General features: G+C 61.1%; 1 protein-coding gene across 2 annotated transcripts; it reads right to left on the bottom strand.

Annotated features, from left to right (window-relative positions):
• Positions 1–5,940: 5,940 nt before the first annotated feature.
• ZNF853 (zinc finger protein 853) lies at positions 5,941–10,431 on the bottom strand. 2 transcript variants are annotated; one of them, XM_062180001.1, is made up of 3 exons: positions 10,217–10,431; positions 9,592–9,720; positions 5,941–8,129 (listed from the first exon to the last, which is right to left on the bottom strand). In XM_062180001.1, the coding sequence occupies exons 2-3, from the start codon at positions 9,680–9,682 to the stop codon at positions 6,796–6,798; spliced, it is 1,425 nt and encodes a 474-aa protein (XP_062035985.1). In that variant the 5' UTR covers positions 9,683–9,720; positions 10,217–10,431; the 3' UTR covers positions 5,941–6,795. The 2 variants fall into 2 exon arrangements, with proteins under 2 accessions (XP_062035985.1, XP_062035984.1); XM_062180000.1 differs by having other exon boundaries at positions 9,592–9,715; positions 10,217–10,317.
• Positions 10,432–16,639: the final 6,208 nt, after the last annotated feature.

Raw genomic sequence — 16,639 nt, 5'->3', positions numbered from 1 at the left:
TGCCAACAAAGGCTGCAGAAGATGGTCCAAGTCCCACCCGTGTGGGAGACCAGCATGGAGTTCCTGGCTCCCGGCTGCAGCCTGGCCCAGCCTAGGTCATTGCAGCTATTAAAGGAGTGAACCAGCAGATGGAAGCTATCACTTTGTCACATTGCTCTTCAAATAAATATTTTTATTGTGAAAAAAATATAGCTCAGGGAGCTGGCACTGTGGCATAGCAGGTGTAGCAGCTGTCTGAAACCTGGCATCCCATACGGGTGCTGGTTTGCGTCCTGGCCGCTCCACTGCTAATCCAGCTCCCTGCAAATGGCCTGGGAAAAGCAGTGGAAGATGGCCCAAGTGTCTGAGAACGTGCCGTCCATGTGAGAGACCTGGGTGAAGCTCCTGGCTCCCGACTTCAGCCTGGCCCAGCTCTGGCCATTGTGGCCATCTGGGGAGTGAAGCGGCAGATGGAAGATCTCTGTCTCTCCCTCTCTTTCTGTAACTCTGACTTTCAAATAAATAAGTAAAACTTAAAAAAGAAAAAAAACTAAGGCAGTCCCAGTTTTCAACTGGGGTCCCAGGCTGTGCAGGGGAAGGGGTGTCAGCAAGAAGGGGACCAGCCAGAGCAGAAGGGCCACCGCACCCCAGCACAGCCCAGGGGTTCCAGCAGCTGAGCAAACTGGGCACTGAAAGCTCAGGCGTTGGTTATAAGCAATCATAAAGATAGACAACGAGGAGATATCCATGGAACAGGTGGCTGGGGATGGGGTGGCACTGGGGCCACTTTTTGACATCAAGGATTGTGATCCAGATAATGACCAAGTCCTGCCAATGGCCCTCCTCCCTGTGGGGCGTCTGATAGACAGGAAATCCAAGGAGCTTCAGGGAAGAGAACTCGGGGACACCCACACCCAGTACTAGAAGCAGACAATACCCCCTACCTCACTTGCCAAGGGCTCCAGGCATCCTGGGGAGGGACAGAGGCAGGCAGCTGGCCCCACCGGGGACTGGGCACCTGCTGCCCAGCTGCAGGCCAGGGAATGGGAGCTTAGCAGCCCGCCCCAGCCTGTGCACCCCCAGAGAGCAGGAACACAAACACAGACCCCATAGTGGACACAGCCACTCCCCCCACCTCCAGGGCACTGAGGGGCAGCTGACGCAGGTGGGCTGGGCCCAGAGAGAAATAGCAGCCCCTCCTGACTCAGCTTGAGTTCCATGCTGTGTGGCCGACTGGTCTGGGGGCAGTGGGGGAGCCCCAGAGCCCTGAGGTGGGTGCAGGGCACCCTCCAAGGGCTGCCGAGGTGAGCCAGGTGAGAGGTGACAGTTAAGGTGTGGAATTGGGAACTGTACACGGTTCACCAGGAACCTGGCCATCCACGCTTGTGGGAGGACGGATCCTGTGGCCTGACTCTGTGACCTCCAACACCACAGTGGGAAAAGAGGACATCTGCCCACTGTCCTCCCAGAGAGAGCCCCTCCCTGGGATGCCCATGTTCCCCAGGGGGCAGTGTCCAGCCCAGCCAGCCCCAGGGCATGCTGGGAGTGAGGGCTCATTGGGGCTGCGGCATCAGGGACAGAGAGAGGAGCAGGTCACTCTCTCCAGGCCTGGGTGCAGTCAGAGGACAAAAGTGGCCGTATTGAGAGACCCCCAACAGAACAGGTTAAGCCTCTGCCTGCAACCCCGGTATTCCATAGCAGAGCACAGGTTCAGTCCCAGCTGCTCTGCTTCTCATCCAGTTCCCTGCTAATGCTCCTGGGGAAGCAGCACAGGACAGTCCAAGTGCTTAGATCCCTGCCACCCACGTTGGAAGTCCCGATGGAGTTCCTGGCTCCTGGATTCAGCCTGGCCCACCCCAGGTCGTTGTAGCCATTTGGGGAGTGAGCCAGAGGACGGAAGATCTGTCTCTCTCTCTCTCTCTCTCTCTTTCAAATAAAAATCAACCTTTAAAAAAAAACACCAGTGTGGATCAGTTACAATATCAGTTACAAAACATTTTTTAAAGGGGCCACACCGGTCCTTGCAACCAACTGCAGGGAAGTAGGCATGGGTGGGGTTGGGCCTGCGCGAGGGGCTGGGGACAGGAGTTCTCTCTCTGCTGGACCAGAAGTCAGCCTCTTCCTCTCCCCAGCTCAGCTGCGACCTCTGAGCTCCCCTGCCCCCGTTGGCACTGCCCAGTGACAACAGACGACCTGTCCAGTTGGTTCAGCCGGAATGCGCACCCTCAATATCTGATCCAGTCCTGTCTCCCCCGGCCCGAGATACCCGGCCTGCCTTCACCGAGAATCCTGCTGGGTCTGTTTAACCAGAACCCCCCTCCCCCACTTAGCATTCTTCCAGCCACTAAGCACCCCCCCCCACCTACGTGGCTATAAATGCCCATTTGTCCATGTTGCGTCCATAGCAAGCCCAGTTCTCCATGGGACCGTTGCAACAGCTGCTGGATAAAACCTGCTTTTGCACCTGTCTGTGTCTGGTTTTCTTTAAGGTGGCACGTGGCAGAGGGGTGGGGAAATGGGTCTGCACCCTTCTGTGCTAGGCTCCTTGGCCAGTTCCTGGCGTGGGAGCTCAGCAGGAGCCCAGGAGGGCTTCGTGCAGGGGGCAAGGGCTGAGTAGGTCCTAAGATCTGAGTGGGAATGAGCTCTACCCAGCCAAGAGGCCAGTCCCTGAGGGCAGCATGTGCGCAGGTGGATCTGGGCCGATGCTCCCACCAGGGCCATTCTGGGCCTCACAGAATCCTTCGTGCACCCCGATGCTCTCTCCTGCCACAGCCTGTTCCCTGTCGGGGAGCCACAGGTGCAGGACGAGCATCCAAGCAGGTACCAGGCAGGCAGGCAGGCCAGGAACCAGGACAGGGGCTCCCGCTGAGCTTTGCTGCATGAATATACCTCTATACCCCGCCTGGCTCCATCTCCGAAAGACTGGTTGTCTGGAAAAAAAAAAAAAAAAAAGGTAGAAAATCGTTTTCTATTCCTGCCACTGGGTGCTGGGACTGGGCTGGCGCTGGGACTTACTTTATAACTGGGATGTGGCAGAAGTGACCTTACACACCTGCCAAGGCTGGACCACAGGAGTGCTGCTTCCTTAGCCCCTCTTCTGAGAGGTGCCCAGGCCACACGGAGAGGGGAGCCCCACTAAGCTCCAGCTGACCACCAGAATCATCTGTGATGAACAGAGGTCACTGTACACCGGGTCCTCAGGTGACACAGCCCCAGCTAATGCCACATGGAGCTGAAGAACCGCCAAGCTGGACCTGGGCAACGTGCAGACCTGTGAGAACACAGTACCTGTTGTTTTAAGCCAGGGTTTGGGGGGTAGCTCCTTACACAGCCGTAGTCAGCTGAAACAGAAGGCACTGGGGGGCTGGCGCTGTGGCACAGTGGGCTAAGCCTCCACCTGCAGCTCCAGCATCCCATATGGGCTCCAGTTCAAGTCCTGGCTGCTCCACTTCCGATCTAACTCTCTGCTTTGGGCTGGGAAAGCAGTAGAAGATGGCCCAAGTGCTTGGACCCCTGCACCTGTGTGGGAGACCTGGAAGAAGCTCCTGGCTTTGGATCGGCCCAACTCTGGCCATTGTGGCCATCAGCAGGTGGAAGACTTCTCTCTCTCTCTCTCTCTCTCTGCCTCTGCCTCTCTGTAACTCTTTGAAATAAATAAATAATAAGAAAAGACAGCTATATCCTTCATTGGAGTTCCTGGGCTCAGTTTCCAGCTCCTGACTCCAGCTGGCTAAGGCAGACCGAGGGAGGATGATGTCACTCTGGGTGACAACAGGGTTCCTGTCACCTCTGTGGGAGACCTGGATGGCACTGCCAGCACCCAGCTTCAGCCCCAGTCCAGTCTCAGCCATTGGATTTGGGGAGTGAACGAGCAGATGCCGTCTCCGTCTGTCTCTCTGTGTGTGCTGGTTGCTTGTCAAATAAAACGAAAATAAATTTAAAAACACTTTTACTGCAAATCATACACTTTTTAAAAGCCCAGCCACGGTTACTCTGATTAAACACATCACCGGGAGAGGGGACAGACTTTGCCTGTGGAATCTTCCGCCTCGCCCAAGTCCCTAACACATCCAACCTGGAGCCTTCCCCAGCACCCTCGCAAACACCACACTTACCCCGAACAATTGCAAAGCCTTGCAAATATGATAATGACATGAAAAAATAAAACCAGTTACACTCTTAGTAACTCTGTGAGTCCCCTCCCCCTCCCTCCCTCCCTCCCTCCCATTGTATTTTCCCCTGGGAGAGCCAGGCTGCTGAGAGCCAGGTGCCTCCTCTTCCCAGAGCTGTGCCCTCTCTGTGGCTCCCGGCTTTGGCCTGGCCCAGTCCTGGTCATTGCAGCCATCTGGGGAATGAGCTAGTGGATGGAAGCACTCGCTCTCTCTCTCTCCCGTCCACCCCATCTTCAAGGTGTCTCATTATCTAAGTGCAAATATTTCAAACGCTGGAAAAATGCCAAATCCTAAACATGTCTGGTCCTGAGCTCCTCATGAAAGGGATACTCACCTCGGGGCACAGGTGAAGGTAACAGGAAGTACGCACATCCGCGACTGGAAAACCATGCACTTCTACAAACTCCAGCCCCTGCCTGGCACACCCCTAATCTGACCGGGTCTCTCAGTGCACCCACCGCCTAGCCAACCGGAGATTCCCACCTCCCCCTCCCTGCCCCTTGCCTGCCTCCACCCAGCCCTGTGCCTTTGCACACCATGACTTCCGTCTGCAACACCTTCCCTCGTATCCCACCTGCTAACATCTCTGGTCCACCCTTGTTCTGCCAGGAAGAACTGGTGTTGTGGCACAGCAGGACAGACCACGACTTGGAGCTCCTGCGTCATTCCCCCCACAGTGCCAGTTCCAAGTCCCCCCTGCTCCGCTCCTTAGCCAGCCCCCTTCTAATGCTCTTGGGAGGCAGCAGATGATGGCCCAAGTGCTTGAGTCCCTGCCACTCACCCGGGAGGGTGGAGGTGCTGCAGGCAGAGACAGGGAGGGGAGCCCCCAGGACCCGGCCCCCCCAGGAAATACGGGCGGAGCATCAGTGTTGGCTCCCAGACACCCCACATCTCACACTGATCCCACTCCGAGTGGAGAAAGGGCTAGCACAGAGCAGGGAGCATCGCCCCTGCACCGCCGGACCCCGGGCTGGCAGATCCGGGAGCTCCCCCTCCACAGGGACTTTTACGCAGGTTCTAGTCTGCTGGGGGAAGGGCCGAGGGACCCACAGCTGTCCATGTGCAGGCAGGGCTCCCTCAGGAGACCTGAGAACCAGCCCGGACCTGCAAACTGGAACAGAGACGGTCATTTCCCACTGGGGAGGACGATGGCCTCCCAGGTCTCCACCTGCCCCTTTCTGGGGAGATGCAGACATGCTTCCGGTCTGACCGGCACCGAGGCGTCCTCAGGTCCAGTGGTCCGAGATGACCACCACTCACAGGGACCCACATCCAGAATCCCACAGTGACAGCCCACACCGCCAGTCTTCGGGCAGGCTCCCGAGAGGCCTATCTCACAGGAGGAGCAGTCTGCTTAGGGCTTATTCCCAGGGGTGCCGGAGCAAGACACAGGGACAGGGGACACAGGAAGCAAATGCCCAGACAGGCTGTCCTACAAACTCCCAGGCACTCGGGCTGCCCAGGGCAGAAGCAGGAGAGCCAGCCGGGCCTGCCACCTCCCTCCTGTGGCGAAGGCACCCGCAGGAAGTGCCTGGCTCTCCCATGGGAGGGTCCCAGGGACTCCGGCAGCCAAGGGCATCCTCCAAGAACAGCTGACATTGTGGACTGCCGGAAGCAAAAGTGGACAGAAGGAAGAGACACAAGGATGACAGCGAGGCGTCCGTGAGCGCCTGGCTGCTCGGATCTGGGCTGTACCCCAGCCACACACAGGCCCCGGGCAGGAAGGAAAGGCCCTGGAGGCTGGACATGGAGACCAGGAAGAGACGATGCAAGGCCAGGATGTGGCGTTTCTCTGTTTTATTGTTCGTTTTCTGGTTCTCACTCACCAACACGTGTGTGAAGTGTGGCAGGCCGTGTTAGAGGAGCAGCAGGGAGGCAGGGGGAACGGTGAGACCCCGACACCAGGCAGCACGCGTGGGAAGTGCTTGGGGGCCGCGGGTTGGGGCAGTGGCCTCTTGCAGGGCCCCACCTCCCCTGAAGCCAGGGGGCAGCCCTTGCTGCTCAGCAGCCGGTGCCCGGGACGATTTGGTCAACGTGATAAAGGTTATCCCTACTGCCCCCGGATTCTCTCCCTAGACTGGACTAGGGTCTGGCTCCTGCAGACCCCTCCCCAGCCGCAGCCAGAAGAGCCCTGTGCCCCTGGGTCTGCTCTGGCAGCCCCCTCCCCAGCTGCAGCCAGAAGAGCCCTGTGCCCCTGGGTCTCAGGGTGAGCCCTTGGGTGGCCTCTGAGGAAGCTGGGCTGGGTATGGTGGGGGTGGGACGGCTTTTTCTTAGACCGTGCACTTGCAGATCCAGCCACAGGCTCGTTCTCCGGAGGATGCTAAGGGGCCCCACGGGCCTGGGAACAGAAAGAGAAGCCGGGAACCTTAGGCTCCCTTGCGGGGAAGGTCTCACCTTCCACCCAGAGCGGACATCCGAGTGTGCATTTGCACCCGGTCCCAGGCCCTGCAGAACCGCGTGCACCTGCTGGCTCGCGTGTTTGCAGGTGCGTCTCCCCGCCAGCTTCGGTTCCCCCTCCCTCCCCAGCACCGGCCCTCTGGGTGGTTCCAGGCGTGGCTATGAACTTGGTACTTCTCTCAGGGGAACCCGGGAGCCGACGCGCATTCTAGGGTAGCTTGCAGAGACCGCTGGAGCCGTGGGGGCATCAGGGCGCCTTGCCCCCCGATGCCCCGCTTCCCGCCGGCTGGGAGCGCAGGCCGAGGCCCCGCGAGCGGCCCGCGCCGTGCAGCTGGCGCTCGTGTCGGCGGATCTGCACCTTGTGGCGGAAGCGCTCTCCGCAGTCCTCACACACGTAAGGGCGCTCGCCCGAGTGCGTGCGCCGGTGGCGCAGCAGGTTGGAGGAGACGCTAAACCGCTTGCCGCAGTCGGCGCAGGCGTAGGGCCGCTCGCCGGTGTGCGTGCGCTGGTGCTGCACGAGCGCCGAGCTCTCGCTGAAGCGCTTGGCGCAGTAGGAGCAGGCGTAGGGCTTCTCGCCCGTGTGGATGCGCTGGTGCGTCACCAGGTTGGAGTGCTGCGAGAAGCCCTTGCCGCACTCGCCGCAGCGGTGCGGCCGCTCGCCGGTGTGCGTGGCCTGGTGCCGCACCAGGTCCGTGCTGCGGCTGAAGCCCTTGCCGCACTCCCCGCAGATGGTCGGCCGGTCTCTGGCACGCCGCCGCCGCCGCTGCCGTGCCGGGGTCAGGGCCGCACTGCCAGCCGGGCCCGGAATGGCCACGACGGCCGACGTGGCCACGGCGGGCAGCACCACGAGCTCCTGCAGCACCACGTAGCCAGGAGGGGCCACCACCACTGCGGCCGGAGCCCCTGGGACCGCCGCTGCGCCGCCCCCCGCGGCGGGCACCAGCTCCAGCTGCAGCTCGGGCTGCACGGGGGTCAGCTCCAGCTGCAGCTCCTGGGGCTGGGCACCCAGCTCCACGGGGGTCAGCTCCAGCTGCAGCTCCTGCTGCTCCAGCTGCTCCAACCGCTGCTGCTGCTCCAGCTGCTGCTCCAGCTGCTGCAGCTGCTCCTGCAGTTTGAGCTGCAGCTGCCGCTGCTCCTGCTGCCGCTCCAGCTCCTCCCGCTGCCGCTCCTGTTCCTGCTCCGAGGCCAGGTCCACCGGCATGAGCTCCAGCTCCACCTCTTCCTCCTCCTCCTCCTCCCCCGGCCGCAGTGGAGGGGGCTGCAGCTGCTGCATCTGTGCCTGCTGCTCCGACAGCGGCTGCATGGCCACGTGCTGCTGATGCAGGAACTGTTGCTCCTGTCCCTGCTGCGGCGTTAGCTGCACGGACTGGTGTTTCCCCTGAACTTCCGGCTGGCGCCCATCTTGCTGCTGCTGCCGTGGGTGCAATGCTGGCGGATGTCCTAACAGAGGGTTCTCAGGCTGCTGCTGTTGTCCTGGCTGGGCCTCCTCAGGGATCTCACTGGCCCCTGCTGGCCGCTGGAGGCTGCCGCTCCCCTCCTGAGCCTCTTCCCGCTCCTGACTCTCTCTCCCATGGCTGCCACCTGTAGTGGAAAGGGCAGAAAGCAAGGAGAGAAGGATCTACAGGCAGCCCTCCGGCCCAGACCCTCAGGACCTGCCCCTCACCGTGCCCAGCTACAGCCACCCAAAGCTGCACTGACCTGCTCTCGGCAGGGACCCGCAGGCGCCAGGTCAAGCGACCACGGCAGCATGGTGGAGCGTACAATGCCTGAGAAAGGAGGCTGGCTAAGGGCCTGGTGGTCACCTCTCCCTGGACACAAGCGTCACATTCCAATCTGGGCAGTGACACCAGTCTGGGTGCCTGGGGCTCCCCAACTTCATTCCCCAGGCAGTCTCTCGTGCTTAGTCGCCATCCAGGGGGTGTCAGCACACTGTCACCTGGGGATGAGTTCACACCTTCAGTGAAAGCAACCTGCCTTCTCTGTCCATCAGAGGAGGACTCCTTTAGGATGTCCTGGTGTGACCACCAGATCTGCAGGCTGTGGGTGGGCAGCTGTCACTCCACCAGCCCTGGGGCACAGCTGACGGACACCCACACCTTCCGCTTCAGCAGGACAGGAAGGTCCCTGGCACGGCAGGAGCCTGACCCTGCAGGTCCGGAGTTAGCGTGCAGACGGAAGAGCAGCCAGGAAACCACAGGGACGCATCCAGCTCCGAAGGCAACAGCCAGGGGCTGGCGGCACTGCCGGTCCCCACTCGGGCGTGGGAAGGACTGAGCCAGCGCCTCTGCTCAACGTCTGGGGAGACTGCAGCTTCGCTCCCGCAAAGGGGGGCCAGGCCCCTACCAGGGACGCTGTGAGAGTTACAGAGCAGGGAGTGAGCCCGCCCCGACCGGCAGTGGCTCTGTTGGGATGGCTCTCTTCCCACACCACGCCCACGTTCGGCTTCTTACAACTATCGATCCTGCGCTATCAGAAAATCCCAATTCTCCACGCTCAGGTCTGACTTCAACATCTCTTCTTCCCAGAGCGCCCTACTCTCAATATTTGCTCTCTGGCCACTTTTCCAGAGAGTGTATCGACCCTGACCTAACCTAATCTAACAAAACCAACGGATAGCGACATGGATACAACTTGCTTTGAGAAGAAAATATTCCTAAAGCCCCTGGGTGAGGCCAAGGTGTCAGGGAGTATCTTTTTCAGACACACCAGCGGGAGGTCATCAGGCGGGGGATGAAGCCCACTGTGAACACCTGTCCCATACGGCCACTGTGGCTTCCCGGAGCAGCCACTGCAACATTTTAAACAAATGCATCTTAATAAAGATGTAGTGAGTGAGCCGGGAGCCAGGGCCAGGTAGAAGGACTGGCGGAGACCACCTGGCTGCTGGGGACACAGAGCAGCAGGTCCCAGCCAGCGTGCATGCCAATGTCGGGACTGCTAGAAACCTGTCTGTGTTCCACAAAGGCAGCCGGCTGGTGCCAGTGGGCGCCACCCACCACTCCGGGCCTCCGGCCGTCCAAGGACCCTCCCTGGGGGCCCTCACCTGCGAGAGCGTCAGGCCTGGGGCCGCCGTCTTCCAGGCACTGCAGCTGCAGCACGAAGGTCTCGGTGGCAGCTGCCGGCCCCAGCTCCATCCTGGCGGTCAGACCAGGGCCCTGAGGAGCCGGCTGTGCTGAGAGCAAGAAGAGAGCTGTTCAGAGACCCCCCACCTCTGCCTCAGACCACCCAGAGCCGGCTGCTGCACCCCTGCTGGGCAGCGCGTCCACAGCTGGGGAAGGAGCAGCCAGGGTGACCCCAGGGCCAAGGCTGCTTCTCTGATTGGGGCACTGGGAATGGGGGATCAGGAGGGAGGGGGCTGGGGTCACAGAAGGGACATTTGGGGGAGCCCCTGGGTCCGATTCCATAGCTCCCAGGCTGTGGTGGTGATGGGGGCTTGCCCAGTCTTCTGAGGCCACCTGTGTCAGGTGTCAGCTGGACCGCGAGGACGACAGGTGTCCAGAGTACCATAACCCTGCACGACGGCACCGCTGGCCTATGGCCAGGTGCCCCTGGCGCCTGGAGAGGTGGCCCCATGTCCAGTCCACCCGCGCCCCCCAGACAGGCTGCCTCCAGGTCTCACAATCTCGCTCAAACCCTCCTGACAGAAATGCCGCGGTCCCGGGCCTCACCTGGTACCGCATCTCCCGCACGCGGGGCAGCGCCTGCGCCGGGGAGGTGTGGTCCGCAGGGGCCGCGCGGCGCAGGCCAGGCGCTCAGCCCGCTGCGTCTGGAGGCGCCTCCATCCACAAAGAGCCGGGGAGGCGCGGGGCCACCCGCGGGCCTGTCTGCGCCGTTAGGGCTGCCGAAGTCGCCTGGGGCCGAGCGGAGTTCCCGAGCCCAAGTTGGCGGAGACTCCCGGGCGGCGCGGGGGGCTCAGCGCGCGCCCGGCCGGACCATGGTGCGCAGCGGGGCCCGGGCCGTCTCCCGTGGGAAGGCGGCCGGGGGGCCCGGGCTGAGGGCTGACGCGGACCGTGAGAGGGCCGGGCGGCCACAGGTGCCCGCAACCCGCGGGCGGCCAGGGCGGGCCGCGCGGGGCGGGCGCCGCGGCCGGGCCGGGTCCCCCGTTCGCTCGCCCGCCCGCCCGCGCGCGCGTCCGTGCGGGCAGCGGGCCGGGCCGGGGGCGGGGGCGCGGGGCCGGCACAGGAAGTCCCCCCGGCATCCGCATCCTGTCCCCCGCCCCTGCGCCCGCCGCGCCCCCGCGCCCCGGCCCCCGCCGCCGCCGCCGTTGCCGCCGCCGCTCTAGGCCGCCCGCCGCCAGCTCGGTGGGCTTAACCCTTCCCGGGCCGGCCGCGCACCCGGGCGCGGGCGCCAGACGCGGAGCCCCGCGCGCGTCCAGGGCCGGCCGCAGCGCGCGGTGCCGCAGCCCCGGTGCGTGCGCCCCAGCCAGCGACTGGAGCTCCTCGCGCGCGGGGATGGGGCTCCCGGCGGGGCCGGCCACCTCTCCTGGAAGGCAAGGCACGGCGTCTGAAGTCCCTGGCCCGGGTCCGAGTTGAATGACACTCCGTTAATGAGGCCCCTCCTGGGCGCCGCTTGGCTCGCACCTTCGATCCCTGGGGTCTCCAGGGCAGACGGGCGGGCGGCGAATTTTGCGCCACCCCTGGGGACGAGCGTGGGACCCCAATGTATCAAGCAGGCCGTGAGGGCGGCCCTGGCGCGCGGATGGAGCTGGGTTGGTCCCTCTCCGAGCCCCCGCTGCCTCCCTCCGGCCCCCGGGGTCCCAGGTCCGGCCCCCTCCAGCTGCGCGTTCCCGCAGGTCCCTTTCCGGGGCTGCTTTCTCTGCCTGCCGGCGCCGGGGGTCTCCTCCCAGGAAGGTCTTACCTGGCCATCTCTCTTGCTTGGCGGTGGCCCTCAGAGCACAGACCCCTGTGATCCGTCCGCAGAAGCCCGGGGCGACGGGGGATGGGTGGGGGAGGTGATAGTGGAGAGAAAGCGAGCGAGATCTGGCCCGAGAGAGCCTGTGCGGGGCGGAGGGCGCCCAGAGCCCTCGTGGGGTCACAGCCCGCGCCCCTCCAACCCTGGCCCCCACAGGCGCCGAAGGTCGGCCTTTCCCCTCCGCCCTTGCCTGAAAAGCCTGCCCGTGGTGGCAGAGGGCCGGGAAGGGGCTCATCCCGGCAACAGGTGCGGCGGGGAGAACTTTACTTTGGAACAGCCGAGGGTGCCTTAAGGCGCATCCCTGCCTTCCACCTGTGTCCTGGAGTCGGCAGCCTGCAGGCCAGGAGGACAAGGAGATGTGAGCGGACCAAGGGTAAGTGCGCCCCTTCTTGGGACACCCCCACCCCACCCCCGCAGATCTGTCCCTCTGCCGGCTCCTGGGATCCCGCCCCCTGCTGGCTTCTTTCCAACAGCAGGTACACACCTCTCCCATTTCAGATCCAGCAACCCAGTTGTCTCTCATGTGCGCCTTCCTCCTTCCCTCCCCAACCCAGTGTGTGTAATGTCTGTGGAATGGAACAGGATGAAGACTCTGCACCAGCCTCCTGCGTGGTGATGGATTCCACGCGGTGAAAACCAGGAGCCCCCCCCCACACACACACACAGCCGGACCCTCTGGTTTCTTCCATGGAGGGTGGCTGGACCTGACCTGCATCTTTCGCGGGGAAACCGTCACCCTCGCCAGGGTGCTCTCCTGGATTCGGTGAGCCAGTCCCAGGGAAGGAGCAAAGCTGGGTGCGTCATGGGAGCCCCTGCTGTGTGGCCTGGGAGCTGCTGGCTGAGGTGAGGTTGGGGATCGTGCCGTGGCCCTAACCCGCGCAGTTAACCTACTGGAGATGCTGTTTTATCGCAGTTTGGGTTAATCCCTGTTTATAGTTTCCACAGCCACATCTATGTAAATAGCACCCCCTGCTGAGCCCCGAGAAGTGGGTTTTTTTAATTAGTTTACTTTTTTTCCTAAAAGAGTTCATCACTCTTTTTTTTTCTTCTTCTTCTTTTCACCGGCTTTGATCCGTTCACAGAATCCAAGACTTCCGGCTCCTCTGCTGGCTCTGGGGGCACCCATGGACCCAACTTTCCACCCAGACCGCTCGGAAATCTCGTAGCACTTTACTTCCTGGGGACTTCCCTCTGCCACCTGCTTTGTCTGGGTCCAAACTGGATGGCTGCCACCCAGCCCTTCGCCAGCCCGGGCCTCCTCGGCCACCCTGCCGGGCTGTTCTCTCTGCCCCCTCTGGATGGCTGCATTGTGACGGAGACCCCCGGGGCTCACCAGATGGTGCAGGTGCCCCGTGTATCTTCCAGTCTTCCGTACGGTGAGGTGAGATTAGGGCCGAGTGGTCCATTGGGCAGTGGACTGTGAGAGGAAGTGACCAAGGCTGCTTCTGAGCCAAGGCACTTGGCAGCGGCTGGGCCACCTCCCTCTCGCTCCTCTCCTGCCTTGGAGGAAATTCATTCCCGATTTTGCAACAGCGAGTTCGCGGAGCCTCAGGCTGCCCGGGCCCCACAAAGTGCAGCCAGGGAGGGAGAAGAGCTCACCTGATAAGCAAACATTGGCTACAGGGAAATGGCTCCAAACGTGGCCAAAGGGCATCACCAAGGAGAGATGGGAAGCAGTATTGCCCAGGGCTAGCGGAGCTAAAGGCGGACATGACGATGCAGCGAGCCCCCCACGGTGTGTGTGTAGCAGCTGCATCACTGTGGCTGCCGTGGCCTCTCAGGACCTGTGAGTCCGGGCTCAGTCGCCAGCTCTGGAGGCACCACCAGAAGCGGGAAATGTTTCCTCTCCCATCCGGACCCTCAAGCTCCCCGCCAGCAGGATCCAGCCAGCTGCCAGCTAGCAAGGGAGTCTGGCGAGTGTAGTTTGCCATCTTCCATCCTGCTCTAGTGCAGAGGAGAGTGTGGAAGGCTGGGGATGGCGGCGAGAGGCAGCAGGCCAACAGCACCTGGAACACAGAGCGACTGTAGGGTATAGGGCAGAGCCCTGGCACCTGTGTTGGAAACAGGGCTGAGCCGCTGGGATGAAATGCCGCCGGTGGCATTGGTTGCCCTGCTCTGTGTGGTGCTGGAGTGGACCCTTTAGTTTCCTTCTGGCGAGTGCATTGGGGAACCCTCCATGCAGTGGTTCACATATGTGTTGACTGGATTGGGCCGTGGGGTGCCCAGACATTTGGCCCAATGTTGTCCTGGACAGACTCCCACTTTAGTCAGGGGTCTGAATCAAGCAGACAGCCCTTCCTACTGTGGGTGGGCCTCACCCCACCAAAGACCAGAATCCAACAGGGAGGCAGAGGCAGAGGGAACTCCTGGGCCCTCACCGCTCGGGTAGGGACATGGGTCCTCTCACGCTTCATACGTGGGTGCTTGGGGGTCCAGCCTGTTGGCTTTCCGACCCACACCGCCGGCTCCCCCGGTGCTCAGACCTGCAGACAGGCACAGCATCACCTGAGGGCCGTCTGGGTCGCCAGCTTGCTTGGCGACATGGAGGTCCCAGCACTTTTTGGGCTGCACAGCTATATGCACCAGTCTTGCCCAATCTCGCTTTCTCTTTCCCGGCATACAGAGATGGGTGTTGGCACACAACACGCATGTCCTTTGAGTTCTTTTTGACTTCTCTGGAGTCTTTGTGCTCACGCCTGAGTGTCCCCCCTTGGAATTCTAAAGGAGAGAAGGACCCGTCCCAGGCCTCTCCCCAGCTTCTGGGCCGTCCCTGGCTGGGAGAAGCCTCGGCTGACCCCTGCCTTCAGCCTCACATGTCCCTCTCCCTGCTGTGTCTGCACCCAGACTGTCCCTTTGTAGAACAATGCCAAGCATAAGGGGTTAAGGCTCACCCTAAGGACCTTGTTTTTTTTTTAAAGATTTATTTATTTGAAAGTCAGAGCTACAGAGAGAGAGAGAGAGAGAGAGAGATCTTCCATCTGCTGGTTTGCTCCCCAGATGGCCTCAATGGCTGGGACTGGGGCTGGGCCAGGCTGAAGCCAGGAGCCCAAAACTCCATCCGGGTCTGCCACGTAGGTGGCAGTGGCCCGCGCTTCTGGGCCATCTTCCGCAACTTTCCCTGGTGCCTTAGCAGGGGTGGATTGGAAGTGAATCTGCCTGAATTAGAACCTGCAGTCATGGGATGTAGGCACTGCAGGTGGCTCTGTAACCTGTTGTGCCACAATGCTGGCTCTGACCTTGTCTTTTGAAAAGCTTATTTATTTCAAACATAGACACAGAATGAAATGTCCTCTCTCCTGGTTCACTCCCCGAATGCCTGTAACAGCTGGGGCTGGGCCAGGTTGAAACCAGAAGCCCAGAACTCAATCCAGGTCTCCCTCGTGGGTGGCAGAGACCCAAGTACTGGAGCCGTCTTCCGCTGCCTCCCAGGGTCAATGTTAGCAGGAAGCTGGAATCAGAAGTGGAACCAGGCCGGCGCCACGGCTCACTAGGCTAATCCTCCGCCTTGCGGCGCCGGCACACCGGGTTCTAGTCCCGGTTGGGGCACCGATCCTGTCCCGGTTGCCCCTCTTCCAGGCCAGCTCTCTGCTGTGGTCAGGGAGTGCAGTGGAGGATGGTCCAAGTGCTTGGGCCCTGCACCCCACGGGAGACCAGGAGAAGCACCTGGCTCCTACCATCGGATCAACGCGGTGCGCTGGCCGCAGCGCGCCTACCGCGGCGGCCATTGGAGGGTGAACCAACGGCAAAAGGAAGACCTTTCTCTCTGTCTCTCTCTCACTGTCCACTCTGCCTGTCGGAAAAAAAAAAAAAAAGTGGAACCAGGACTCGAACCCAGACACTCTGATATGGGATGTGGGGTCCCAAGCAGTATGTGAACCCCTGTGCCAAACGCCTGCTGACCTCATCTTTAATCTTGTCACATCTGCAATGACCTCGTTTCTACATAAAGTACAGGGAGCTCAGGACTTCGCCAGCAGGTGCAGTCCAGGCTTCAGCAGACCTGCGGCCCCGCCAGAGGCGCCGCACGGACACCAGGGCCCTCGTCGAGAGTGGGGGTGCCTGCCACGGAGACAGTGCTGTTCTACTCACCCTCTGTCTTCCTTCCCTTGGATTCATGTTCCCTTCATCCTCCCCCATTTTTTTCCTTTGGCTTTTTAAAATTATTTTTTTTTAAAGATTATTTATTTGAAAGAGCTACAGAGAGGGAGACTGGTTGTGTGTAGGGGGGTGTTTCACTCCCACAATGGCTGCAACAGCTGGGACTGGGCCAGGCTGAAGCCAGGAGCTTCCTCCGGGTCTCCACGTGGGCATAGTACTTGAGCCATCTTCCACTGCTTTCCCAGGCCAGCAGGGAGCTGGATCAGAAGTGGAGCGGTCGGGACTCGAACCGGCGTCCATACAGGATGCCGGCATTGCAGGCAGCAGCTTTACCTGCTACGCCACAATGCTGGCCCCTGCTTTTCTAAATTTTAGAGGCAGAGAAAGAGAGTGCAATTCTACTCATTGGTTCACTCCTCAAATTCCTGTAGCAGCCAGGGCCAGGAACTCAGTCCAGGTCTCCCGTGTGGGTGGCAAGGACCCAAATACTTGAGCCATCCCTGTGCCTCCCAGGGTGCACGTTAGTATGCAGCTATGGTTGGGAGCCAGGACCAGGACTTGAATCCAGGTACAAAGATATGGGATGTGGGCATCTCTACTGTTGTGCCAAACGCCTGCCACCCCCTGCCCCCTTCCATAAAAGGTAGCGCAGGACAAAGGTCTGTGTTATTACTCCATGAATCTCAGTATTGTACACATGATGTTCCCCAATGTCCACCTCTATCCTGACCGCCACTGTGGTCTCCAGATGTGCTCTCATGAAGGAAACACGGGGCGCTGTGGTGACATGGGTTAAGACGCTGCCTGCAGTGCCAGCATCCCGTAGCCAGTATCATTGCTGGTTCGAGTCGTGGCAGCTCCATTTCCAACACAGCTCCCTGCTAATGTGCCTGGGAATGGCCCAAGTCTCCTGCCACCCTCGTGGGAGAGCCGGATGGAGTTCCAGGCTCCTGGCTATGTTGTGGCTATTTGGGGGATGGGGTGGAAACCAGTGGATGAAAGCACACTCTCTTCCCTTTTAACTCTTTCAAACTCTTTTATATTGGGAAAGAAAGGAAGGGAGGGAGGAAGGAAAAGAAAAC

Source organism: Lepus europaeus, chromosome 21 (assembly GCF_033115175.1).
Source record: "Lepus europaeus isolate LE1 chromosome 21, mLepTim1.pri, whole genome shotgun sequence".
NCBI lineage: Eukaryota > Metazoa > Chordata > Mammalia > Lagomorpha > Leporidae > Lepus > Lepus europaeus.
The sequence above is the reverse complement of the archived record's forward strand: the minus strand, read 5'-3'. Positions and strand labels throughout refer to the sequence as shown.

What these genes read in the sequence shown, in the direction of transcription:
- ZNF853 (XM_062180000.1), bottom strand. An exon ending in CAGGCCTGACGCTCTCGCAG is followed by an intron (nt 8,130 to 9,591) that starts GTGAGGGCCCCC and finishes TTTCCACTACAG; the next exon opens with GTGGCAGCCATGGGAGAGAG.